Source organism: Medicago sativa, chromosome 8 (assembly GCF_051527215.1).
Source record: "Medicago sativa cultivar Bolivia chromosome 8, Bolivia_mono, whole genome shotgun sequence".
Lineage (NCBI taxonomy): Eukaryota > Viridiplantae > Streptophyta > Magnoliopsida > Fabales > Fabaceae > Medicago > Medicago sativa.
Window position 1 is genome coordinate 61,555,281 of NC_140756.1, and position 27,636 is coordinate 61,582,916.

General features: G+C 33.8%; 1 protein-coding gene across 2 annotated transcripts; it reads left to right on the forward strand.

The window, feature by feature from the left end:
- Window positions 1–10,870: 10,870 nt before the first annotated feature.
- Window positions 10,871–27,625, forward strand: LOC146900233 (kinesin-like protein KIN-14B). 2 transcript variants are annotated; one of them, XM_085735831.1, is made up of 23 exons: window positions 10,871–11,296; window positions 12,575–12,698; window positions 13,090–13,176; window positions 13,365–13,535; window positions 13,637–13,743; window positions 13,883–14,014; window positions 14,137–14,315; window positions 14,724–14,885; window positions 16,811–16,902; window positions 18,335–18,486; window positions 18,715–18,888; window positions 20,716–20,862; window positions 21,763–21,936; window positions 22,721–22,792; window positions 22,896–22,969; window positions 23,044–23,275; window positions 23,827–24,018; window positions 24,156–24,347; window positions 24,730–25,080; window positions 25,665–25,763; window positions 26,342–26,482; window positions 26,570–26,728; window positions 26,969–27,625. In XM_085735831.1, the coding sequence occupies exons 1-23, from the start codon at window positions 11,075–11,077 to the stop codon at window positions 27,422–27,424; spliced, it is 3,891 nt and encodes a 1,296-aa protein (XP_085591957.1). In that variant the 5' UTR covers window positions 10,871–11,074; the 3' UTR covers window positions 27,425–27,625. The 2 variants fall into 2 exon arrangements, with proteins under 2 accessions (XP_085591957.1, XP_085591958.1); XM_085735832.1 differs by lacking the exon at window positions 13,090–13,176.
- Window positions 27,626–27,636: the final 11 nt, after the last annotated feature.

The following is a 27,636-nucleotide window of genomic DNA, read 5'->3' on the forward strand; positions in this document are numbered from 1 at the left end:
TGAAATATATGTTTTATATGATTTTTATATGAAATATGTTATGATGCAATTTTATTATATGAATATTGGGGTTGTGTATTATTTAAATGAATGTTGTTATTATTTGATAGAAATAATATGAGAAATAGAAATATTATAGAAATAGTATTTATTTTTGGTTAATGGGAATTAAGTGGAAATTAATAGAAATTAAGGGAGTTGGGTGAGAAAAGAAAAGAGAGATATTTTTGAAGTAAAAAGAAAGAAAAAGGGAGAGAAACATTTTCACGTGAAAACATTAGAAGAAAACCTGCTTTTGGAGAGAAAACCTAGAAGAGGCAAAGAGAGAGCTAGGAAGGAATCGATTGCGGTAGCTTGTCGTTTGGTGTTGCTGAATTAAGGTAAGGGTGGGATTCCTTTCAATAATCTTGATATATAATTTGAAAATTGATGAAATTGTTGTTCTTGAGTTTAGGGTTTGAGAGGTTATGTTAGATGATAATTTATGATAAAACATGTTGTTTAATTGTATGAATATAGGTTGTTTTACCCCTATGATGTATACTAAACCTGTAAACATTGTTCTAATTCATTTTGGGTGATTGGGGGATCAAAAATTGGGTTTTTGGAGTGAAAACTGGTCTTTCCCGTAAGCTGTGAATGTCCAAAATCGGGCCCCGAACTGCCAAAATCGGGCCCCGAATTCTGAGCTGATTTTTCAGCTTTGGTTCGACAAAAATCGGGCCCCGAACTGCCGAAATCGGGCCCCGATTTCCTGTCAGTCAAAACTGGAAAACACTCACTTTTTCGCCCGTTTCTGTTTTGAATTAGCTTTCGATGTAAACATAAAAGTTGTAGATAATTGAGTTAGTTTTCTAATGGCCTTGGTTTGGAGTGGAAAAGATTTGTAGATTTTGAGTTATGATAAAAATAGTCCAAGTGGGTCTTTAGCAAAATTTAAGAAAACTTAGCATAACTAATCCCAAGTTAGTCCAAAAACTTATGGTTGGTTTCCCAACTTCAAACTTAAGTGTTAGGGCTTTAGTTGAGGTGTTTTATGGATATTTGACTTATGTTCTATCGATCAAAACTTAATTGCTTTTGGGGGATGTTTTAGACTTGAGCTGAATGTAATTGATTTATAAATATATGTTATGTTGTTGATTCCGTTGTTGACGTTGTTGTATCATCTAATGTCAAAGTTGGGGAGTGTGTCATAATTGTTTTAGGCACATATGTTGTTGTTGTAGTCGCTGTTGAAGTTGTATGTTGATATACACAAGTCGAGTCCATTTGCATACTCACATCTGTTGGGGGCTTATGCCCTGGAATGTTCATCATTCAACCCGTTGGGGGCTTATGCCCTGGAATGTTTATCATTCACCTGTTGGGGGCTTATGCCCTGGGATGCTTTAACCATCCAAATTGTTGGGGGCTTATGCCCTGGAATGCTTAGCATTCAACGCGCGTAGATTGGTACCACCTGCATGATGCATAGTTGTTGTTGTCGTAGCATTGTTGAGTAGTTGTTGTTGTCGTAGCATTGTTGAGTCGTTGTTGTTGTCGTAGCATTGTTGAGTCGTTGTTGTCGTTGTAGCATTGTCGAGTTGTCGGTGTCGTTGTGGATAATGTTGTTGTTGTTGTTGTACCTTGTTGCTGAAATTAATTATGTTGTTGCTTATGTATTTATTTATATACTTTATTAATGATGCATGTTGTGATATGTTGTTGTTTTCATTAATTCGATGAATTATATATTATTATTATTGGATAAGTTTCTCACCCCTTCTGCGTATATGTTGCCTCGACCGTGGGTAATGTGCAGGTAATGATGGCTTGTAGGTTGATTGGCTCAAGTGTCTAGGGCTCTGATACATATTAGGATGGGGATCGTCGCGAGTGTCTTCTCATTTCTTTTATGTATCACATATTTTGGAAAGGACTTGCTATTAGAATAAAGTTGAATTATGTTGTGGCCTTTGTGCCAAGATTTTTATTGATGTTGAATTTGGTTAAATTTATATTTTAAAGAATTATTCCGCTGCAGTTTGTAAGATAATTTAAATGTTGGTATTTAAATAAATAGATATTTCCTATTTATGAAATTTTGATTAGCAGTGTGACACTCCGTTGTGGGGTACTCTGATTAAATTAACTAATATTACGCTGTTGGGAGAACGGGGTGTTACAACAAACATTTTGAGCATGCATAGATACTATGACATCATATGCAATGCAACCAATGATTTGATTTAACCATTTACTTTTTGTGTGTGATTTTAATCCTTTTCATTTATTATATATCGTAATTGATTGAGTTATGGCGTGATTTTATTTTGCATATATATATATATATATATATATATATATATATATATATATATATATATATATATATATATATATATATATATATAACACACACATATATGAATATAAACCTGTCTAAAATATTTTAACTTCTTAAAAAATATATATTTTCTTTCAAAAAAAAATATAAATATTTAACTTCTTTTATGAAGCAATTTTACTATGTTTCTCTGAAAATAAAGGGTGAAATTCCTATATGTCCATGTATTATTTTATTTTAAATTCATATCAAATATTTTATCAAAGTATTTTACTATACTTTGTAGTGAGTTATTTTAGTTAAAATAGATATTTAATTATTTTATGCTTGTGAACTATTTATTGATTGGTGTTACCTGGATTTTTTTTATTAGATTTGCGGTCGAAAAATCTACTCTAGTTTGTAAATTGAGTTGAAGGAACGTCGTTTATATTTGACATTAGATATTTTACTTCATCCTTATATTTTCCCATTTTGTTGTTATTTGCATGAAGGAATAGTTTACATAAATTTCAATCATCTAAGAATAATTTAAAAATAGTTTTCAAGGGTGAATTAAAAAAATTGAATCATCTTATTTTTTTTGAAAGAAAAATGCTTATAGCATTTCATCAATAAGTTGAATCAATTTATGAAAAGCGGTTTTGTAAAATCTATCGATATTCTCGTGTTCTTGTTGAGGGTGAAACTATTTTATGCTTTGAAAAATGCAAGATCTGAGAATTTTTTTTTCATTATATATAAAAATATTTTATTTTAGAATATTTGAACTTGACCTTTTTCTCCTTAAAAAAAATCACCTTTAAGAAAAATGATTTTTACTATCTTATGATTTTATTCAAATGAGGAAACTTTACCCTAACCTTTTCTGAAACTTTCTTATATGAGGGTTAGTATTCTAATACTCTAATATTCTTATAAGTGTGTGTTCTTCTTAGTAATTTTTTAATTATTATTTAATTAATAGTTTATTTTATGCTAAGGAATTTTATTGAAATTGTAACACTCTTTGTTTTATCGAATTAGGTCAAATATCGCCAAGTTTTTAAGTTAGTTCTTTATAACAAACTAGTTCTTTGATTTTATTTTCCAACAAATTAGTCTTTTAACTTTTTTATTTGTAACAAATCGTTCCTTTAAGTCATAAAATAACTACAATGTTACCTTTCTCTTATTCAACTTTTTAAAAAAGTGTTTATGTTTTTTTTTTAAGGAAAAAAAGTGTTTATGGTTTCATTTAACATTTGTGGTTATAAGTCCAAAAATTATTTATTGTAGCAAACATGATTACTTACACATATTTTCTTTTTCTTGTTTCCGAATTCAATACTAATTTCACAGATAAATGTTTAACAAACAACATTATAAATCAAGTAATCGAACATAATCTGTAATATCCCGCCTGTCAGTATCGGAATATTACCAGTCGATCGTGTCAGAGGGTTATTATTACGGAAAGAAAGTTTGATGGAAATGTTTATTAATGGCATAAGTCAGGTACGAGCTAAGTATCAGTGTCAAGTTGAACGCGTCAAGACGAAGGGCAGTTAAGTATTTACGCGCAAGGGAGCATATAAGTGTTTTTGGGGCCAAAATATTCATTTTTCACTTCTCTTTCTCTCTCTAGGTTTGAGAGAAAGAATTCTCTCTTCTCTCTCTCTAGGAGGCCACCCCCTTTTCCTCTCCCAATCCACTCAAACTCTTCCAAGATCATCAAGTGGTCAGCAAGCATGGATCAAAGAAGCTTTGGGAACAAGAAAACATCAAGAAGGAGAAGTTTGGCATGATTAGAGAAACTTGGAAGTTAGGGTTTGGGCTTGATCAAGATGGATCTAAGCTTGTTAGATGCTGCATATATCATGTGAGTTCTTAGATAAAACCTACCTATGGGTTTATGTGCTTAATTTTGCAAGGAAAACATGAATTAAGTTAAGTTTAGAAAAATAAGATTTTTAGTACCCTAGCCTTGATCTTGCTTTGTTCATGTTAAAACTACCATGAAAGATGCTTTATAATGTTATATAAGTTGCTGGATGTTTATAGTGCATTGCATGATCGATTTGGACGAGTTTTGGATCAAAATTGCAAATTTTGTACCACAGACCCGAAGAAAGTCGCTATTAGCGAAATATTTCGCTAATAGCGAAATTCTTCAGACAGGAACCCAGAAAAAGTCGCAAATAGCGAAATTCTCTGGAAGGGCCAGCATGCTTTTGGCCTGTTGGTCCATTCCAGGGTCGGTGGTGCATTCCGAGGCTTTCCTTTCATCGTTTTATAACTTTGTAACCCCAAAACAACATCTAGGCAATGCACATAACATCAAATGATCCTTGAATCAAGAATCATGGTAATCTTGGCATGTACATCAAGAAAGGCGCAAGAGAGTTTAAGCCGATTTATTCAGGTAGTAAGCACTAAGGAAGGGAAAGAAAGTAGAGCCTTGACATAGCTTGTCAAGAACTAGAATAGTTAATTAGTAAAGAAATAGAATGCTATGCATTAGTGATATGCTTGATAAGACGCGAAGTGATATAGAACATTACCTTTGCATAGAAGATAAGTGTCATACGAGTATGGCAAGATGTGAATTGATTAGATATCTCTTCAAAAAGTAAGATAAGCAAGAAATGAGTTAATTACCTCTAGTTGGATCGTTTAAGTAACCGAGGTAAAAGAGATAGCATGTTTAAGTTTAACTTTCATGCATGCATAAGACCAAGATTTTAATAAGAGTGTCATGTCTCTTGTAATCCTTCCAAGGTTGGATTCAAGGGGTTCCCTAAGGGGAATGGTTAAGCCGAAAGGGAGCCGCATGTCACTAAGTTAAGGTGCCGTGTCTTTTGTATTCCTTCCAAGGTTGGATATAAAAGGTTCTCCAAGGGGAACGGGGTAAGCCGTAAGGGACCCGCACGTCACTAAGGGAGTCCGGTGTGCTCTTGCTAAGCATTTCACCGGTAGTAAGGGATTATCTTCCTGGGTTACTCCACGCGGGACTAATCCGTAAAATGAACTCAAATAATGTTTGTTTGTTCAACGCTAACATAATCAATGAATTTGACTATGCATATTATTAGACATGTTTATGTTATGTCATAGAGCCTTGACGTAGATCGTCAAGATCAAGTAGAGACTTGGCGTAGATCGTCAAGAAGTAGTAAGTTAGCAAGAATCACTTTTGTGATAAGAGATGATATGTTGATAGATGCAACATATTCATGCAAGTAGAAGCAAGGAAAGAAAGATATACCGATGACGATCTTAGGTTTTTCCCTATTCGTCCGGCTTAGAGTTGTGTCATGATTATACTATGTTTAGGCCTCGATACGTAGAGTGTATCTTGGCATTGCGGTATTAGTTTCCCCTTGACCGCCATGACTCTTGTAAGAAGAGAAGCCTATAACAAGTTAAGATGAGACTATGACGGCCCTAGTATGCACGACCGTCTAAGTAAGCAAGACCCCACACACGTATAATCAACCGGCAGGTTGTATTTTAGACACGTGGTGACCGTAGGTTTCCCTCGTGGTTACCTATAGCCTAGGATTAGGTAGAACTCACTGAGATATTATGTCTCATCCCAATCCTTAATTGTTTCAGATAAACAGGTTGGATTAGCAAGCTAGTAGCCGAATGGATGATTCAACAAGTGTTCGTTCGTACCCGCTGTAGGAAGAGATGGATATTCAAGGACACATTTATTATACTTTAGGAAAGTTGAGTTTTGGATTTATTGTACAAACGCATATTGTTGTAAAGATATTCATTCGAAGTTTTAATGTTGTAATTTATTTTAATGTATCCAGTACTAAACTAATGCACATGCTAGACTTTCTAGACACGTCTAGTGTGGGTGTTACACAATCATTTCAAACCAATATTAAATAATATACTTATGAACCATAGTTTTGAGAGCAATGAATTTAGATTCATCAACATAGTATTAAACATCCACAATAAACACTTTTTGACAAAAGTATTATTTATTTTATTAGCGGGAGTGAAAATATTAGTTTGGATAGATTAGTTGATGATTAATAATAGACCAACCGTAAGAATGTAGTATCGATGAACTAAAATAAAATTATGTCTCCTCCTTTGGTGAAAGGTTGATAAAATGTGTACTCAATATATCACATCATTTTAATGATATTATTTTTTTAAAAGAATCATTTTAATGATATTATAATGCATATGTTTTTTTTAAGAATAAACTAGTTAAAAACCCGTGCGATGAAAATCTTTATTATAAAGGAGAAATGAGTAAATTAAGGGAAATAACTGCATCTTTCTAATAAATTGCTTTCATTCATAAATGTGAAAATCAAGCAACATATTGTACAAATCTCAGCTATATGTATCTTTCTAAAATATTTATCGAAGCATTATAAAACTTTGTTGTAGGAAAAGAGCATGTTCTATTTTGTTCAAGAGATTAGGAAAACAACATTATAATTAACATGATACTAATTGGAACCAATGAAGGAAGCAACAATGTGCAGATTAACATTACATAATAGTTAGGTTTATAAAAGAGACTGCTAGTGTCATAGACTAACCAAAACGAGATTTTTGTCAATATTTACATCAGACAAAATGAACGAAACAAATGGCATCCCAAGGTCAAGATAGTTTAGGATTACAGTCTAAGCGATACGTTAAAATAGTATAAGGTCAAATAGTTCAGGAACAAAGATCTAATTTGGAACAGTTCGAACGTGCAAGTTCTTCGGTGACTTTTCGAGATCAAAGATAAGCTTACCACCTTCTTCCATCACACGTTCTCTGCAGAAATTGAACCACTGCCCACCCAAGTATTTTTCATAGCTTGCTCTTTCGGCGGTAATGAGGTGACACTTATACTTTCTCTGTGTCTGGTCATCAACGAGGGTGATTGTTTTGTGCTTTCCTTTCAGAATTGTTCTTGACACCTCGTTTGGGAAATGCTAAACAAGGAAACAACTGCAATATTAGTCTAATGCATATTAACATGGATAAGATGTATGCGAATATAGTTACATATAATTTATAAAATGAAGGTAGCATAACTGATTTTAAGCTAAAGAAAATGTACCATGACTTGTAATTTATCTTCCTATTATCTTCCTATAAAGTCTAGATAAATGCATGCATGTGGATTATATATACCCCGTTGACCAATTAACATTGTTGAAACAAATGGAAATTAAGCATCACTCCCCCATTGTTTTCCCAATAGTGATGCAGTATGTATCATAACACAAATTATGCAAATGAAATAATGAATAAATGTATTTTTAATTTGTACGTAAAAAAACTCAAAGCATGTTTGTGGATTAAAAAAAACAAACCTTGACTAAGTTTCTAAATTCAGCAATTGGCCTAACTTGAGACAAATTGAAAAAATCGTTGTACGAAGTACGTTGAGAAGAAGCCGAACCCTGACTTGAGTTCTGACTGAAGCTTTGTCTCTGAGCTTGAGAAGTGTTAAGGTCACGACAACTATTCAAGAAACATGGTTAAAAAACAATCAAATCAGATTGTGAAATAATAAGTTACTCTAACACTGTATTGTGAAATCATAATGCAAACTTACTAAGTCTTAAACTTCTCAACAACCGGATGATGTAGGTTGATGAGCAGCCTCAAACCTGACCAATTGTTACATATATTTGGTTTGCCATTGTCTACAAAATGGAAGCAAAGAACTCAAGGTAAATAGATGGTACATGATAAGACTACGAAGTATTTTTCCCATAGTGTTACATCAACCATATTCCCACTGCATAAGGAAAGACATATTTCAGGTCATTATCAAACCTATACAAAATCCTATCATCTGATGCTGACAAATTAGAAAATAATACCTTTCATCTCTCAGCACAATGTCCGTACACGGTTTCTTTTCAGTTCCAATTGGCGTTGTCTTGACAATCTCCTGAAGAAGCCCGATGATTTCTTAAAAAAATTACATCTATAAGAGCCTTATAATCGAAACCAAAAACAACCTTAAAGGGATGGTCAACGAGCTTAAATGCAATGTCATTATTAAACACATGACAATTATACAAAGTATAAGTCTTGTTTTCCTCGATCAAAGTCTTCCAATGCTCCAATTCTCTATATCGAGTTATTACATGAACTCGATCACCCTAAATCCGAGAAAGAAACCAAAAAACAGAAATAAATATGTACACTAATAAGTAACATTGATAAATTATGAAGGAAATTACAACAAATCTTAACTAACTCCTCTAACCTTTGCATCACAAATAATGAACTCCATATGTTGATTCTCATTACTACCGGTCACAATCCAAGAATCAAGCACTCTAAATCCTATTTTCCAAATGTCCAAATCCTTTTTGAGATCCTTTATGTAGTCATAATCCCTTGACATTGAAAGCCCTATATAGAAATATAACAATACATCATTTAATTTTATTCCCTTTGTTCATTCTGATATCGAAAGAAGGTAACATATTTCCGTGTGATCAATTTTTGTATCATCAAATCAACCTGATCTTAAATGCACAAATTTCTGTATCATCAACTTTTTGGACGTTAATGATATGACCAAAACAAATTTACATCAATCAACTTTCGTACGGCTCAATGATATAAGAAAGAATAAACCAAATATGAAAATTGTTACAACTTTAGGAATACTCACAAAATCAAACAACTAATCAAGGTTCTTTATCATCAACTTGGAAATTTAATGCCACATGTTAAAATATTAGTTGTATTAGATCTTTACCACGACCCAAAATTGAATCACCAAAATAATGACATCAATCATGATATACCAATATCATAACCCACATGCATCAATTTTTTTTAACTATAGTACCACAAGGTAAAATAACAATTGTGTCAAAACCTTACCATGAGCTAAAATTCAATCATTCAATCATCATGACCTGTACTATAATCCACATGCATGCATTTATTTAAACCATGAAAATAATGCATCAAATGCAAAAACATAATCGTAAGAAGCTAAAATAACAATTGTATCACAACTTTACCATCACCTAAAATTCAATCATCATGACATTTGACTTCTAATTTTGATGAAATGTCAACTAATTAAATGATTGTTCAATAATTTATTGATATCTAAAGGTAATTGTCAGTATTCAGCCATTTGTTCATATTCACATTTTTTTCACCCAAATAATAAAGTAAAAAGTCTACAATTGCAAATATAACAATCCTCTAATTTTTTTTGTTGCAAATATAACAATTTAAATGAAGGATAAAATTGAAAATAAAAAATCACTCCAAAATCATGTATCCACTTATATCTATGTATAAAAGTATAGATTTTGAAGGAGACTACCATATAAAACCAACTTCCATGCGTGTGACACCATCGTTGATAAGCCTTCAAGCCCGATTAGCAAAACGGTGTAATTACCAAAATTAAAACTAAAACTATGGAACACCGAATGAAGATGGAAGGAAAAATTTATTAAATGAAACTTTTATATCTGTTATTTTTGATAAAAAATACCGGTAAACAAACTTACCCTTAATTTTGAGTTAATTCGTAAATTAAAAGTTGAGTTGGGAAGAAAATGTTATATAGTTAATGTCATTAAAAAAATATAAGTATGATTTATCTCAATTTAAAAGTTTAAGATATCTTCTTTCAAGAAAAAAAAGGTTTAAGATATCTTTAATTTTATGAAAATCAAAATTTTTATATATTTTTTTTTCAAATTTACATATCTTAACGAAATAAAAAAAATGGACAATACGGTAGTGTCCCAACGCTAGTTAGAATAATAAGAATGTTTCTTAAAAAAGAAAGAATAATAAGAATGTTCTATACAAAAATATCAATCTTTAGTTCTTTACTTCGCGTGTCGACATAAAACACACAAAAATTTGGTTGGGTTAGCTGAAGTTAACGTGAAGGTGAAGGTAGTATAAGAACAAACAAGAACAAGTGTCACCCTTCACATGTTTTGCCTTATCTTTCATAAACCCCAAAACTTCAAAGCTAAAAACGCAAAACAATAAATAAGTTGAGAACGAAACGTGAAAAATCAACAAGCACAAAATATTATGTGAGCCACAGCTGCCCAACAACACTAAAAAAACACCCTCACTCTTTTCTTTTATTCGAACGAAGTTTAGATTAGTCCAGTTTTAAGTTCATGAAAGTCAGGACAGATCTCAAGACTCAAAGAACTTTTTAAATATGCTTATAGATTATTTATCAACGAGGTTTTGACGTCGACTACAAGAGTTGAACTCCCGTCCTTATCAGGATTAGTTGGTTTTCGAGTTCATTAAAGTCGGAATAAATCTCAAGTCTCAAAGAACTTTTCCAAGTATACTTCTAGATTATCTAACAGAGGATTTTACGATTTTACGTGACTATAAAAGTTGAACTCACGTCTTTACTAGGAATTAATCATACTTATCAACCGAACCAACTTTTATCGACAAAAAAACCCTTTCATTTTGAATTTCATTTCTCAAAACGACATCGTTTTTTTCACTCCCAAACCAAACACCATCATCTATTATTCTCATCTCCCTCCATTCATTATCAACAAAAAAAGCCACACACACATCTATAGTAATGATAACAAAACAACCATAAAGCACCTCATCTTATTTATTACTTCCATTTTTAAATTCAAAAAATATTCATACACATAAATATTCTACACATTCCTTTTTCACTTTCTCTCATTTCAAAATTTGAAAACCAAAAAAAAAAAAAAAACGAAATCTGAGAAAAGAACAACAATGGCGGAGCAACGAAACCGTTGGAGTTGGGACGTTACCGGCTTCGAACCGTGGAAGTCATCTTCGCCGCAAACGCCGTCGTCTCCGGCGGCAGATTACGATGATCGGAGACCTAATACGTCGTTAGTGAGAAGATACTCAATTTCTTCGGCTTCATCGGTTCCTCCGCAGCATAAGAACACTACTGCGGTTAAGCTGCAACGGTTAAATGATAAAGTTAAGGTAATGCGTTTTTGAATCTTCAATTGTAACTGTATTTAGCTTCTTCTTCGTTTTTTTCCTCAATTCGGGAAGTGTTTCAGTGGTTTTTTTTGGTTCGGTTCGTTTTCGTAGTTGCTTTGTTGTTTCTGGTGCGTAGTTTGAATGTGTGAATTTCAGAGAGAGTTAAGGTGTTAGGATGATGAGTTTTGAGGCTTTGTGGAACTTCAATGCAGTGTGTTATGCTGTTCGGAGCTGAATTAAGTTTGTTTTAGTGTCAATTTGTTGAAAGATTTTCTCATTTGATGTGTCTGTGAGTTCGAGTGAACAAGGATTTGTCGATTTTTTAAGCGTCGGTAGAAACTCGCCAATTTCGTTGTGTGAACTACTTCAGTTAATTTGCTGGGAGGATAAGTCGGTCTTTAAACTGGATACCGAGTTTCCAAAAGAAATAATTATGCCGGGAGGTCTGTTTTGATGAAACACAGACATCAGACATGATACTGACACTGACATGTAGATGCTATTAGTAATTTAAGAAAATAGAAGTAATTGAACATAGCTGCATATGCAGGTTTTGTGTCAGACACTGACACTGATACATGTTGGACATCGGACACACTTTTAATTTAAAGTGTCGGTGATATATAGACTCTATTATGACTTTTAATGACTTGATTTAGTTCTTGGTTATTATGTGATGAAGTGGGTAGAGTGGAGGGTTTCCTTGCTGTTTGAGGTGTGAATATTTTGAACCAAGAACTAGGGTGTGTTAGGGGGAGGTTTTTTAGAATAATATAACATGAGGTGGAAGAATTCGGAGTAGGAGAATTTAGGATCAATTCAAACCAAGAGCTAAGTTGGAGACTCTGAAGATGTGATAGCACATATATGTAAAATGAATTGTTTTTGTATAAAAACAGGTTCTATCTAATATTTTCATTTGAAAAATAAATTCCTATAGGAGTCTAATTTCAAATGTTTACCATAGATGGCATATAAAAAGTGTAAGCTAGATGACCATATTCTTAATGTAATCAAAGAATTGTAGTATTACTAGTATATAATTTTATTTTTGAATTTTAGGATTTATTGGGCAGATAAGGGGTTTGGGTAGTTTGGCGTTTGGTACAAATTTTCCATGCTATATTGCTATGGTTTATCAAGATGATTAGAATATGTGCATCTATGGAATATCTGCACATTGTTACAGCCATGCTGGGTTGAGTGTTTATGTGGTATTCTTGCTTATTTGTTTTGTTTTAATCATGTGTTAACAATTACATAAAATATTTTGCACAGCTTGCCAAAGATGACTATTTGCAGTTAAGACAAGAAGCAAGTGAGCTTCAAGAATATTCAAATGCAAAACTTGATCGAGTTACACGATATCTCGGTGTTCTTGCTGAGAAAACCCGCAAGCTAGGTAAGAAACTAATTTTTATTGACTCTTAGCTCATGCTAGATTAGTTGTAAGTTTTAAAATTTGACATTTTTCATATAAATTTCTTTTTATTGATTGGATCACTTAATTTCAGTGACAACTTGAGACTTATACTTTAAACTCTGTCTGATCTGTGCGACCACCATAAATGTGGTAGGTTTAGATTTAGTTTCTTGAGATACATGAATTATTTATTTGTTTATTTTTTGGTTCCTTAAAGTTTTCGGGGGGGGGGGGGGGGGGGGGGAGTTTGCCTCATTCAAAATTATGGCATGCTAATTCAATCCCTTGCATATGTGTATCTCTGAATTTATTGTGCTGTTGGTTTTTTGTCGTTAAATTCTGAACTTTTTTGCCTACTTGTGAATTTCAGATCAAGTTGCCCTTGAAACTGAAGCAAGAATATCACCGGTGATCAATGAGAAAAAAAGATTGTTCAATGATTTATTGACATCTAAGGGTAATTACTATGTATAAAATTTCCTTTAGTATTCTGCAGTTTCTTCATATTCACTTTTTTTTTTTGTCCCCCAAATACACTTTTTATACATTGTTTTATATGGAGTGACTGGAACGGAAGCTAGTTAAATACTCAACTTTGATCTTATTAAAGCTGATCGAAACTTAAGCGATTAATATCTTTTGCAGGAAACATACGTGTATTCTGTCGGACAAGGCCGTTATTTGAAGATGAAGGTCCTTCAGTTGTTGATTTTCCAGATGATCACACCATTCGTGTAAATACTGGTGATGAATCCTTGGCTAACTCCAAAAAAGATTTTGAATTTGATAAAGTTTATGGACCTCATGTTGGACAAGGTAAAATGACTCTATTCTTCATACATTACTACCGTTTTGGAGTTGAAAAGTGGTCTTTGATATACAGCTTACTTATATTGTCCATTATGCTCTGTTTGTAGCTGAATTATTCAGTGATGTTCAACCACTGGTGCAGTCAGCTTTGGATGGATATAATGTTTCCATATTTGCTTATGGTCAAACCCATTCCGGAAAGACCCACACAATGGTTAGTCTTCTTATTTTTTTCTGTGCGTGTGTGCCCATGTGCATTCTTTGCACAATGGTCGATATTATTAATTTATTTTTACATTTAATAATGTTTGGTCTGATCAATTGCTTATTTGATGTTCATTCATTATTCTCAGGAAGGATCGAGCTATGATCGAGGTTTATATGCTCGGTGTTTTGAGGAGTTGTTTGATTTAGCCAACTTGGATACAACCTCCACTTCTCAATATAAATTCTGTGTTACAGTTTGTGAGCTTTACAATGAACAGGTCTCTTTCAGTTTTCAGTTACCATGTACACCCTTTTTGTCATGTCTCTGCTTTACATCCAGGTTTTTATTTCACTTGGGACTATTTAATTTTTCATGCAAGCTCCTTTTATGTGCTTTCAGACAAGGGATCTACTTTTGGAGTCAGGGAAAAACATGCCAACACTCAGCTTTGGAGCGGATGAATGTTTCGTAGAATTGGTGCAGGAAAAAGTCAATAACCCTTTGGAATTCACTACAGTTTTAAAAACTGCATTTAGGAATCGGGGAAATGATTTATTAAAGATCAACGTATCTCATTTGTATGGTCTACATTCTCTGTCTACATCATGTGTTGCCATGGTTGTATTGTACCATGGTTTTATTTATTATGTTTTAAGTTGTAGGATAAACTTATATTGATAGCATACTTTTACAAATCTATCTGGTATGATCAATCAAATGCACAGTTGAATATTTATTTGTGGGATGTAATTACAATGCTAAAGGTTTCTTTCTCTTTTATTTACATTTTATAGTTTTTGTGACTCACAGTTGAATCATAAAAGGTTAATATTTTCTTGTAACGTATCTGATATTCTATCAGAAAAATAATTTTATAAGTTTTTGGTAGATTTTACAATTTTGATATTGTGTGCATGTGTAGCTGGATTTCTAGTGAGGGATATACACTAATTTAGCTTTGTTGATTTAATGTTTTGCTCTGTCAGGATTGTCACAATGCACATATTTTATAACAATTCGATCACTGGTGAGAACTCATATAGTAAACTTTATCTGGTTGACTTGGCTGGAAGTGAAGGTTCAATAACAGAAGACGACAGTGGTGAGCGTGTCACAGATTTGCTGCATGTGATGAAGTCACTTTCAGCGTATGTAATTTTTTTCATGCATTTTCCCCCTTCGTTATCAAAATTATACACATATGCTCAACAGTCGGCAAGATGTTTGTCCTCCATTTCTTTAGGTGTCAATGCACTTTGACTGCTCACTTTTATCCTATATTTGGTGGTTTGCCAGTTTTCATTACTTGTTGCAATTTGCAAATGTTACTAAATACTAAGTTAGGTGACCAGATTTGTTATCTCTATGTTTGCTTTGGAAACAAATCTGTAGGTAATTAGTCCCCTATAACTCGATGTAGGTTTAAGTTGGTTGGGCAAAACACTTAAAAAGTAAAGGGTGTATTTTCCATTATTATATAGTTAATTAATTTCCTATAACTGGATGTAGATTGTGTTTATCTTACAGTGGTTGGGCTAAACAATTAAAAGTAAAGGGTTCTTTTACTAATGGGATAACTGATTCCATGTTTCCCCATATCGATAGTGAACTGGATTGCGTGGCTTAGTCATCAACATGTTAATGGTCTAGATAGTTTGTTCAAAATAGTGATCCCAATTAAAAGTTGAAAGGGTTTCTGATTAACCTTTCTTTGCAATAAAGGAAAAGGGACAGCCTCTGTAGGAGCTTTGCTCATGGTCTAGATTGTTCAAAATAGTGATCCCAATTGAAAGAAGGACAGCATCTGTAGGAGCTTTGCTCTGTGGCAGTTGGAATTCCTTTCCACTATATTTTGCTTATTTCAATATTTCAAAATACTCACATTTCCTAACATTGTTGAGCTATTTGTTGGATATATGATTTATAAAAATTAGCTCAATTTTATTAAATAAAGTTGTCAGAAAATACTTTTAAGATTGATAAATAAAGAATTTGAGCTTTTTTTTTTCTCTCTTCAATATCAACTGTGCCATTCACAAAAATTACAGATTAAAACAGAATGAGTATATCCATTGTTGTTAGAATTAGAAAGAACATAAATAGGATATTTAAGTTTTATAGTGTTGTATAATTACGGTAATTGGGGTGACTAGTTTTTATTTTTTTTCCTTTTCATTTTATGTGATATAATTCCACTGCGTAGTTGAGACAGATATTTCCATTCAATATCTCTCTTTTTTTGCTTCCTTCAACAGATATCACACAAAGCGGAATATGCAATAAAATAATAAAAAATAAACAATGAGAACTTGCATTAGTAGAGTCCTTTCTATTGGCTCGGCTTTAGTAATTAATGTGTTTGAAAATCAGAAAGTATGAATATTGTGGTTCGGCAACACTCTTAAAGGTGTATTTGATGCTAGTGTGTTACCTAAGTCCCTGTGTCTCCTATTAACAACTAACTGGATCGGACTACTCCGATGGGAAATTTCATTCATGATCTAGATTATCTAAAATGTCGATCCCCACGACAAGTGTTTTGTCATTAACCTTTATCTGCAAGGAAGGTATGATAGTGTATCACCAAATTCCCTGTTTCCCCTACCAACAAATAACTGGATTGTGCAACTCCAGTTGGACACACAATCCAGGTTGTTCAAGACGGTGATTCCCATTGGAAGAGGCAAGGGTTTATGATGAACCTTTATCAGCAAGAGGGACAACCATAGTGTCCCTCTGATCACTGTGATGCAAGTATTGCATTCAGTAAGCTTTCCCAAATGTTTAAGAGTTGTAGTAAGTGTCAAAAATTATTGTACCTTGTCCAGTTCTGTGCTGTAGTGATGCATGTATAGGTGACACTTTAAATCCATAAAACTGAATTGTAATTTGATTCTTCTTTCCTACTCTAGCTCTCTCACATTTCTATTTTTATGGCTATTTCGTGTGACATATATACATTTCTGTCTTAATTTGTATTGAAATTTGGGCAATTTGAGCAGAGTAAAAGAATGTGATGCATGTCAAATTTCATTGTCTAACTCATTGTGGCATTTTTGAAACGTCTTTGCAGGTTGGGAGATGTTTTGTCTTCTTTAACATCGAAGAAGGATATTATTCCTTATGAAAATTCAATGCTAACAAAACTACTAGCAGATTCACTTGGTATTGATATTTTCTTCCTACTTCTATTTATGAGCTTGTTTCAGCATCTATTTGGTATTTGAGTTATCAGATGATCATGTATTAGTAAACAGAAATTGCCTGTCTGTTAAGGGGCTAGTTAGTCCCAATTAGTTAATTGGTTAGGAATTAGTTAAGGGGGAAAGTGGGTAATGAAGTATTAAGAGGCAAGGGTTAGAGGGAGGTCAATTTTAAATAGCTGAATCCTTTGGAATTTAGGGGGTAGCCAGAGCCTCAAATATCTTCTATTTTGTTATGCATTCATGGGAATTCTTTCCTATTTTCTCTAATAGGATACTGGGTTCTATCAATTGGTATTAGCGCTCCAATCTTGAATCTGGGCCTGTGGGATGCCAATGGTGCATTCAGAAGCTGCGCAGTATCCAACAAGAGAGCTAACAAGAACCTGTTGCATGGGCACAAGCCTATAAAAAAAAAGAATTAAGGGTAGCATGACCCAAAGAAAGAGGCCAAGTGAGTCAAACAAAAAGCAAGGGCAAAGGCAGAAAACAATCTGGAATTGAAAGATCAAGTTGGCAGCAAGAAACCAAAACTGCCAATGTCAAAAGATGGGAGCAAACTGCAAAGTTGTTCTTCAGGTATAAGCGAAGCCGACAAAAGTTTCAAAAAACTAGGAAGATTGGGTGCACAAAGTTGGGTAAGAAAGTCGAATGAAGAAAAAAATAGGGGACATAGAAGTTCATAAACCCCTAACAAAGGAGAGGAACAAAGAGAAAAAATAATATAAGAGCAGTAGATAGAGGAACACAAGGTGCTGTTATGCGTCCTGCAAAGGTAAAAAAGAGATGGGGAAACGAAAACCACTTTGAAGTTATCTAGCTCAAATAGTTTCTTAAAGAATTGAGGCTTGAGGATGGTGTGTAGATGATAATCTTTGTGATAATTAGATTGCTTTGCATTTCTTCTCAGAGTCAATTTTCTACGCGAGGACGAAATACATTGAGATAGGTTGCTATTGCATTAAGGATAAGACCATGAGACTCTTTGGGAGAGCTTATGAAAACAACTTATTATGACATGTCCATAAGCTTTTTATCCTGACATGGCTCATAGCTCGAGACATCACTATTTCGTCTATTCGAATAACCAATCGACAGAGATTTTCAGTCTTCACTAAGTCACTGAGAGTTCCTCAAATACGTTGTCATGAAATAATGTCATGATGGGTAATTATGGATTGATAGATTCTGTGTTGTGTATTATCATGTAGTTATCGAAATTGGGGTCACCGTAAATCCTTGCATTTATGACTCTCAGTGAATATAATATCCTTTAGTCTTTAATTTGACTCATAGATTCCATCACCCGTTTCATCTCTTTTCCTTCTCAACGCAAATATTTCCATATATACACTCTATTTGCATATATTTCAAGTCTGTTATTTGATGTGCAGGTGGGAGTTCAAAAACTCTGACAATTGTGAATGTCTGTCCGAGCGTTTCAAATTTATCAGAGACATTAATGTCTCTGAATTTCTCTGCTAGAGCTCGAAATTCTGTCTTAAGTCTTGGAAACCGAGATACAATAAAGAAATGGAGAGATGTTGTAAGTTCCCTCCCATTCCCATTTATAATTTTGATGTTTTTCTACCCATCTGTATGAATTTTTGATCGAAGCATTTTGAAACCATAATAACTACTATTATACATGACATATGATAAAAGATAAAATTACATGTGGATACTGGATAGAATGATGCCTATATTAAACTAGAACTTGATGATTATAGCATCCTTATTTATATTCTTCATTCTATTTGTCATTGTTTTATAGGCCAATGATGCCCGTAAGGAGTTGTATGAGAAGGAAAAAGAAATTCTTGATCTAAAGCAAGAGGGTCTGGGACTCAAGCAAGCCCTTAAAGATGCTAACGATCAGTGCGTTTTACTCTTCAATGAAGTACAAAAGGCATGGAAAGTTTCCTCTGCATTGCAGACCGATTTAAAGGTTTGGCAATTTATGCAGCAACAAGTTATTGGTAGTTTGACATATTTGTTTTCAAAATATTGCATGCCTGACTTTTGTTTATCCATCGAGTCATTTTATTTTCTTTTCATGCTGCAAAATGTTGGAAGTACAAGAAATTTTATACAATATTTTTTGAGAATATAGGTTCATAGTTAGTAATAGTTAGTCATCTGACAGATGTTCATTGTGAATGACAGCTGTCCAGTGTTAGTGCATGATAAATCACTTGTGTAGGATAAGAGTCAACTGTATATAGCTGTTGTTCTCTCATTTGTGACTGAATTGAATCGTTTTAACAGAAGCAATAGAATCATTTTAGCATCTGTCTTCTATTTACAACTTTGAAATATATCCGAAATATTTTCTTCCGGTTTATTCCAAAATATTGAAAAACTGAAAGATAGTAACAATTAACAAATAAATAATCCACTATTCACAGAAAAAAATTGTTGATGACCTGAGATTATAAGACGAAGGCTATGGGAAAGCAGCCTGGGCTCATCCAAAACACAGATCCGAGCTATTAAGTTCATCCCAAAACGGATCAGACGAGTTTATGGTGGGTTCCCGACTTTTTATCAAAACTTAGTGATTCACCCTGCTTCACACTGGTTGATGCTGAGCGAGATGAGTTAACACTGGCTCTCAGATTTTGGTCAAACAAAAATATGGGTTGGGAGTCCTAACATTGTCATTTTGGGTGTGTGTTGGGTCTTATTCCCCACTTCTATGCAAGTTTTCTAACTCATTGAGCTAAGTTGCATATTTGATCAGAGTTGGCTCGAGTCTTATGAGCAAACAAGTTTCTGTGCACGTTGACTCAGTTTTTACACCTAACCTCATACATCACAAGTTCACATCTAGCGAGTTTGACAACAATGCTGCAGCCAGATGCAGCGTGAATGACAAGAGAGAAAATTGGAGTTGCACACCCTGAACTCAGTTCTGACTTAATAAGCGAAGACCCGAGGAATTAGAAATCAATATCTGAGAAAATGCTTTATTATTAAATTAAAATGTCACTGTATCTTCAGAGATGTTATAAAATTTATACAGTCTGTTAGCTCTAACAGAATTCTTACCGACTGTCGAACAGTCTGTAACAGACTCTAATAAGTCTAACAATTATAGCACATGCAGGAAGAACACCTTAAAACAGAGTCTGCACAGATGTACTCTACACTCAAAAGACTTTCAAATATGAGGATAACTGTTAATACCTCCGGTTCGTTTTATAAGAAACAATTAGGTTATTTCTTTTGTTCTAATTATAAGAAACAGAGACTAATTTTCACGAGTATTTTTTTCGAATAAGCTAAACTAGCCCACCTAAATTGGCACCTGGGAGAATCAAACATGAGACCTTGAGGAGGAGCACACTCCAAGGTCCCAAGCCAACACCACCTAATTTTCACGAGTATTAATAATTAGAATTTCTTTTATACTCATTTATGTTAGCTAAAAATCGTCCTATTCCTCGTGTAAATGGTGCATTTAATGAGTATTCTTTCCTGATCCTAATGATTGTCTTTTGTTTCATATGCAAAAAACAGTAGTATTTGACTATTTTTATTCTTCTAATTTCCGCTTAAATATGTACTCTCTTTTTTTCAATTCTATTTATGAATTGATCTCAAAGATTAATGGCATGTGTACTTTGTTTACCTAAGAGACTTAGATACTGTGTTAAAAAATTATCCCTAACTGCATACAATCACACTCTTCTATCAACACTTCGTTATTAGCTTTGAATATATAGGCTTCAGGCTTGTCAGTGAGCTATATTGTTGCTTTTACCTCTTGCAGTCAGAGCATATTTTGCTCTCAGATAAGTATAAGAGTGAGAAAGAAGAAAGTACTCAGCTTAGAAATCAAGTTGCTCAGCTATTACAGTTAGAACAAGATCAAAAATTGCAGATACAACAGCAAGATTCAACCATCCACAGTTTGCAGGTTGGTCCAATCTTATGCTAGTTTGCAAGAAATATTCATCACGAACTTAATGTTGTGCGGTAGTCCAACTTATTATTTTTAACAACAACAGTTTCCTGGCAGAATGTTAGAAATAGTCGAAAAAAATGGCAATAATAGATATAAATGGTTCAAGAAGAATGAATGTAAATCAATCTTTTTCACTGGGATGCTTTATCTTACATTTTTATAATTATGATCGAACCTTAAGTTCTTCACATTTTCTACCGACTCTTCATTTTTTATGCCTTTTCTTCTTCCTATTTCTCTCCTTGCTGGAGTTTAGGTTTTCTATACAGTATACTTTCAATTCAATTGTACTTTTGCTGTTGATTCTTTTCTTGCTGTCAAGCGTATATATCATCAAATTTATGTGCTAATGGCTTTCCTAGCGAAAATGCTGTAGGAGCGCAGCTTATGCCACAGTTCGAGATTTTTGAGAAACCCATCCATGATTCGAATCGCAAAGCCGTGATTCGAGACATAGTGATTCTAATAAAAAAATCCTTTGATTATCCATGATTCGAGTCGTTTAAAGGAGAACCTTATAGAAATTTGAAAAAACAAGGTCTGATTTGAATCATACTTTGTCAAAATCTTTCAAATCAATATCTTGTTCTAAATATTTTTCAAACAAGGCTTTTATGCACATGAAAATATTTTCATGAAGATTTATGATATGAAATGATCCTAAGATAGACGGTGCATACACAAAAATTAATCTAAGGGACATCACTCAAAACTTAAACAAATAATCTAGAACCAATACAAGAGTGCAACTTACAAAACCTTTACACTAGATGTAATTATGTATGTGATCATCATTATTCATGCTTGTTAACCAATTTATGTACCCTTCTCTGTTTTTTGTCTCTGAATCAGGCTAAAATCAGAACCCTTGAAACTGAGCTAAGTGGAGCTCTTGGATCCAGCAAAAGCAGTTCAACGTCAGAACCAGAGTCTGCAGCTAAATCTGATTCCAGATCAACTGGAGATGGCACTGTGGTAGCGAAAAAATTAGAAGAGGAACTCAAGAAACGTGATGCTCTTATTGAGGTCTGCTTTACAGTTGTGTCTTTTAGTAGTAGTCTACCAAATTTTTTTCTTCCTATTAAATTATGGTTATTATTTTTTACTTCTTTGACCTCCACGTTTAATTATGGTTATTATTATTTTTTGTTTATCTGGATTTTTTTAAAATAAAAAACATTAATGGCCACTGTACTTGGAACATGACATCTTGTAGATACTAAGTGATGTACATACCGGTATAGGAGCATAGTTTAAGAATGGGCAGATCTCCGTGACAAAGAAACAATGTACTTCCTCCGTTTCAAAATGAGTGTCACTTTAGCAAAAATAATTTGTTTCAAAATGAATGTCATTTTCACTTTTCAATGTACTATTAATTACTTTTTTTTCCAATAGCACCCTTAATTATTATTATCCACACAACTTCCAAAGTATCATTCTGTACTTTAATTTATAATGATGGCAAATGCACCAATAGCTAACGAGGCTGTTTTAGTAAAAGTATCATATCTTTGGACAACATTATTCCATTCCTTAATCTCTGTGCAATTGGCTAAAGCGACACTCATTTTGAAACGGAGGGAGTATATAAAAAAGCTTTTAAACAAAAAATGAGTATAGATTTAGTAAATGTTTCATTGCCCTGGTGGCACCATATCTGTAATGAAATAGAACAAATAAACCTAAACTTGCAACCAAGAAAGACCAGCTTAAATTTTTTTATTTTTTTAGATGTTTTGGATTTTGATTTGCCCAGTGTAACTTCTGTTTTCACGAGGAGCTCAATTTTATATTTGAATTTTTGCAGAGGTTGCATGAAGAAAATGAGAAATTGTTCGATAGATTGACTGAGAAAACATCTGTGGCTGGGTCACCTAAGGTAGGAAAGTTTCACTATATACCTGATTGACTTCATACAATCGAAAGTTTCAATATTTACATTGATAATCTCACTTACGTGCTGTATTTCTGGTTTCTTAAAGGTGGCACCTTCTTTTCCGCCGTCAAGTCCATTATCTCGTGAATCAGTTAATATTCAGCCTCAGAATATGAAAAGGTAGAATATATTCTATTGCTTGTATGATTTGCAATTTTTGTTCTGCAGTATATAATTAATTGGAAATAAATTAGGAATGGCACTGGCAACAACCCAACAGCAAATTCCATGAATGCTCTTTCTTCACCTTTGACTGCTGCTGCTGCTAAGAACGATGGAACAGTTGCTTTGGTTAAATCTGGCTCCGAAATTGTCAAGACCACCCCTGCGGGTGAATATCTTACTACAGCCTTGAATGACTTCGATCCAGATCAATATGAAGGTCATGCTGCCATTTCTGATGGTGCAAACAAGCTATTGATGCTGGTATGTATCAGTGATCTATTTATGATTCAGTTTGCTGAAAACAGCTTTGTAATAGCATTTGCAGATATGTTCTTTCCACTTCTATAACAGTCTGAGTCTTTAATGTGTCGGGCACAAGCCTCGGGAGAAAAATGAGAAATTTTTTCTTGTTGTATAAACCAGCTATCCTAAAAGCTTAAACCGTTTGGGAAAACCATGTTTAAAACTGAACAAGACTGGCCGGTTTAACTTATTGAACGAGGAACAAAGAAAGCTTAACTCAAAAAACCGGTTGATCCTAAAAGCAATGGAAACTGTTTGAAAGTTGGTGGTAAAGAACAGTATGTTCTGGGCATCAAAGAGAGGTTGTAGATGTAATTTTATCCACAAAAGACGCTGGAGTAAAGACACCAATTGATTTTTTTATTTTTTTTTAAGGATCTTTTCATTGGTGTTGATTGCTCTGGCTCTCAGTAAAATGCGTGTACGGTTGCACCAATTCCTATACTGACAGTTTTTCAATCTTCATTACAAGCTAGACTTTTTTATGATTGTATTTAAAATTGGTGCAGGTTTTGGCTGCTGTCATCAAAGCCGGCGCCTCTAGAGAGCATGAGATACTTGCTGAAATTAGGGATGCTGTTTTCTCTTTTATCAGGAAAATGGAACCAAAGCGAGTAATGGACACCATGCTTGTTTCACGTGTTAGAATTCTATATATACGATCTTTACTTGCAAGATCCCCAGAATTGCAATCAATTAAGGTAATAACAGGTAGAGGTTATTGGATTTCTCTTCAAAAGAATATGATACAGTTTTGACTCTGTATTTTGCGGTGTTTTATCGAGTCTAGTGGCATACCTTATGTTAACTTGGTGAATCTTGCACATTGATTTGGAAGGTCTTGCCTGTGGAGTGCTTTCTTGAGAAGACTAATGCAGGGCGCAGTAGAAGTTCCAGCCGAGGGAATAGTCCTGGAAGGTCTCCTGTGCAATATGTCGATGAGCAGATCCAAGGATTTAAAGTGAATTTAAAGCCAGAAAAGAAGTCCAAATTTTCATCTGTTGTGTTGAAGATTCGTGGGATTGATCAGGTAGCTGCTAATACCTATTAATCTATTATTATTATTATTATTATTATCAACAGAAGAGTTCAGTTAATGAGGAGTAGAAAACTTTTGAAGAATGAAAAAATAGTTTCTCACAAGATTTCTTTTCAAACTCTGAACATTTTTTTTTTAATCTTTTCTTGTTGTTCGTATCTTATATAATTATATTATCATCTTAATAACAGGTTGAGGAATGAACAAGACCCTTATTAAAATTCAAAGTTTCTTTTTAGCTTCTGGGTTGCTTATGTTCACTCGTTTCTTTTCTGTCTAATACATACAAAATTCATTCATTTATAGAACTTCTGTTGCAAGTAGAGTCTTCATTTTACCTTACTTTCTTTGCAATTCGAAACAAACGGCACAGGAAATCTGGAGACAGCAGGTGACTGGTGGGAAGCTTAGAGAAATTACTGAGGAAGCCAAAAGTTTTGCAATAGGCAACAAGGCTCTTGCTGCACTCTTTGTACATACTCCAGCAGGTGAGCTGCAGCGCCAGATTAGATCCTGGCTTGCAGAGAGCTTTGACTTTCTATCTGTTTCTGGAAATGATGCATCCGGGGGGTCAACTGGTCAGTTGGAACTTCTTTCTACAGCAATTATGGATGGTTGGATGGCTGGACTTGGTGCTGCTTTGCCTCCACACACTGATGCCCTTGGCCAGCTATTATTTGAATATTCAAAACGTGTATATACTTCTCAACTACAGCATTTAAAGGTACCTCTCATGTTAGATCTGCTTAGAATGACTATGAAGGCATATCTCACAGATTCTTGATTACTAGAAGAACACTTATTTATCTTGAGTTGAGATATGGTACTCTTACAAATTATGAAGCCCATATATTTCAAAAATGGTAAAGTATTGGTTTCCAACACGTATCCGATACCAATATGCGGCAAAAGTATCCAATAATTATTTTAATTCTATCTAAAAATATTTCCACCGATACTTCTCAAATACATCTTGATGCTTCTTCCCAACTAAAAACACAGTTGGCATCTTGTTAGGATCACAAGTTTATTATTATTATTATTATTATTATTTTATTTTTTTTTGGTAAATTGTGATCATCATATACTGATTACTGATATGTTTATATATTAATGCGTAATTAGGAATGTGAACATCTCTTTACAAACATTGTGCAATTATGCTCTCTCTCTACACACACACACACACACACACTTTTGTTGATGTATCTTTTGATCGTATTGTATCGTGATTTTTAGAAACTTCTTGTATCCATGTGTATCATATGTATATATGGCCTTCATTGCTTATAAACTTTCGGTTGTCAGGATATTGCTGGTACCTTGGCAACAGAAGAGGCTGAAGATGCGGCACAAGTAGCCAAGTTGCGTTCAGCTCTAGAATCTGTTGATCATAAACGAAGGAAGGTGCGTAATTTTTTTACTTTTAAATGTACATGGATGTAATTGTTATATATGAATTTACCCATATATCTAAGAGGTTCTGCATAATGTTCTCTTTATAGTTATTGGGGTGATATGAGGTGATATAAAAAACAAAACTAATCTCTTGATTTTTCTGAAAGACTTGATCCTTATTAAATGTGGAAACAACTTGTGAAATTAGATCAATATGGACATTAGGCACCAGTCCTAAGGGATTATATAATCTTATCAACCATCGTAAGATATAATCATGATATTATGCTATTTTGCTTCTAGGGCTATAGAGATTTCTTGCGTTTGATTTTTTATAGCTTTAGTCTAGGTTAATGGAGTTAGCCTTGGATGAAAATCCTATATTTGTTAACCTTGGATTAAATATGAATGGCAAAGGTTATCAATTCCTCCCTAGTAGCTACTAGTCTACTACTGCTTTGTTAATGGTATATAATCCAATTTTAAAATCATTTACAAAATGGTACTAGCTAGTGCACTAATATTTTCTTAATGATTTTCTTATCATCATTGGTTAATATCAAGTTCTTCATTCTTCTTACAATCAGATTCTGCAACAAATGAGAAGTGATGTAGCTTTATTGACATTGGAAAATGGGGGTTCACCTATTTCAAATCCTTCTACGGCAGCTGAAGATGCACGATTAGCTTCTCTCATTTCACTTGATGGAATATTAAAGCAGATCAAGGTTCTAATCTTATTTGTACAAATCCCTTTTTGGCAGTTTGTAAACTTATTGGATATATATCAATAATTCTAGGTATTATTTAAACAGGATATAACAAGACAATCTTCTGTGAGCATCTTAAGAAAAAGTAAGAAAAGAGCATTGCTTGCGTCACTTGATGAACTAAAAGAACAGATGCCTTCACTTCTTGAAATTGATCATCCATGTGCTGAGAGCCAGATTGCCAATGCTTGCCACATGGTTGAGGTATGCCGAGTGTTGGATCTATTGTATAGAGTAACTCATCTCGCCCTCGTTTCTCTTGTGTTTATGAGTTGGTAATACTATTCAAATTACCATCACAATTTTGCTGAAATAAACCAACACTAGTTGTTTTCTCTTATTGGGACTAGATTTGAGTTTGTAAACTACTGAGGATTGAACTGATAAAAATAATTTAGATTGATTTCTTTTGTGATGCCTAAATCTTCTATTGTTGTGATACAGTCAATTCCTGAAGAAGATGACCGCATTCAAGATCTATCTCATGACCGCAACCCAGCAACAGATCTAGGCACCGGGTCAGAAATTGACGTGGCACAGTGGAATGTACTCCAATTTAATACAGGCACTGCCACACCATTTATAATAAAATGTGGTGCAAACTCAAATTCAGAACTGGTCATTAAAGCCGAAGCTCGAGTTCAAGAACCTAAAGGTGGTGAAATTGTGAGGGTTGCCCCTAGACCATCCGTTTTGGAAAATTTGAGCTTAGACGACATGAAACAAATATTCTCTGAACTACCCGAGGCTCTAAGCTTGCTTGCCCTAGCAAGGACTGCAGATGGCACTCGAGCACGGTATTCTAGATTATATAGAACCTTGGCTACTAAGGTTCCATCTCTTAGAGATTTGGTCAATGAACTCGAAAAAGGAGGTGCACTCAAAGATGTGAGAACATGACCATTGAAAGATGGATGGTTGTTAACTATGCCTGAAGTTTGCTTTGCTAAACTGTTAATGCTCTTTTGGGGTTGGGTTTAGTGGTAATGCATTCTCTTTCGAGTTTGCTTTATTCTTGTGGAGGCAAAATCTGTGTAAAATGTAATCGTTACCCAACATTAATGTATTTAGTGGTAATTATTTTATTGTATTTCTTCTTCAGTTTTGGCTTG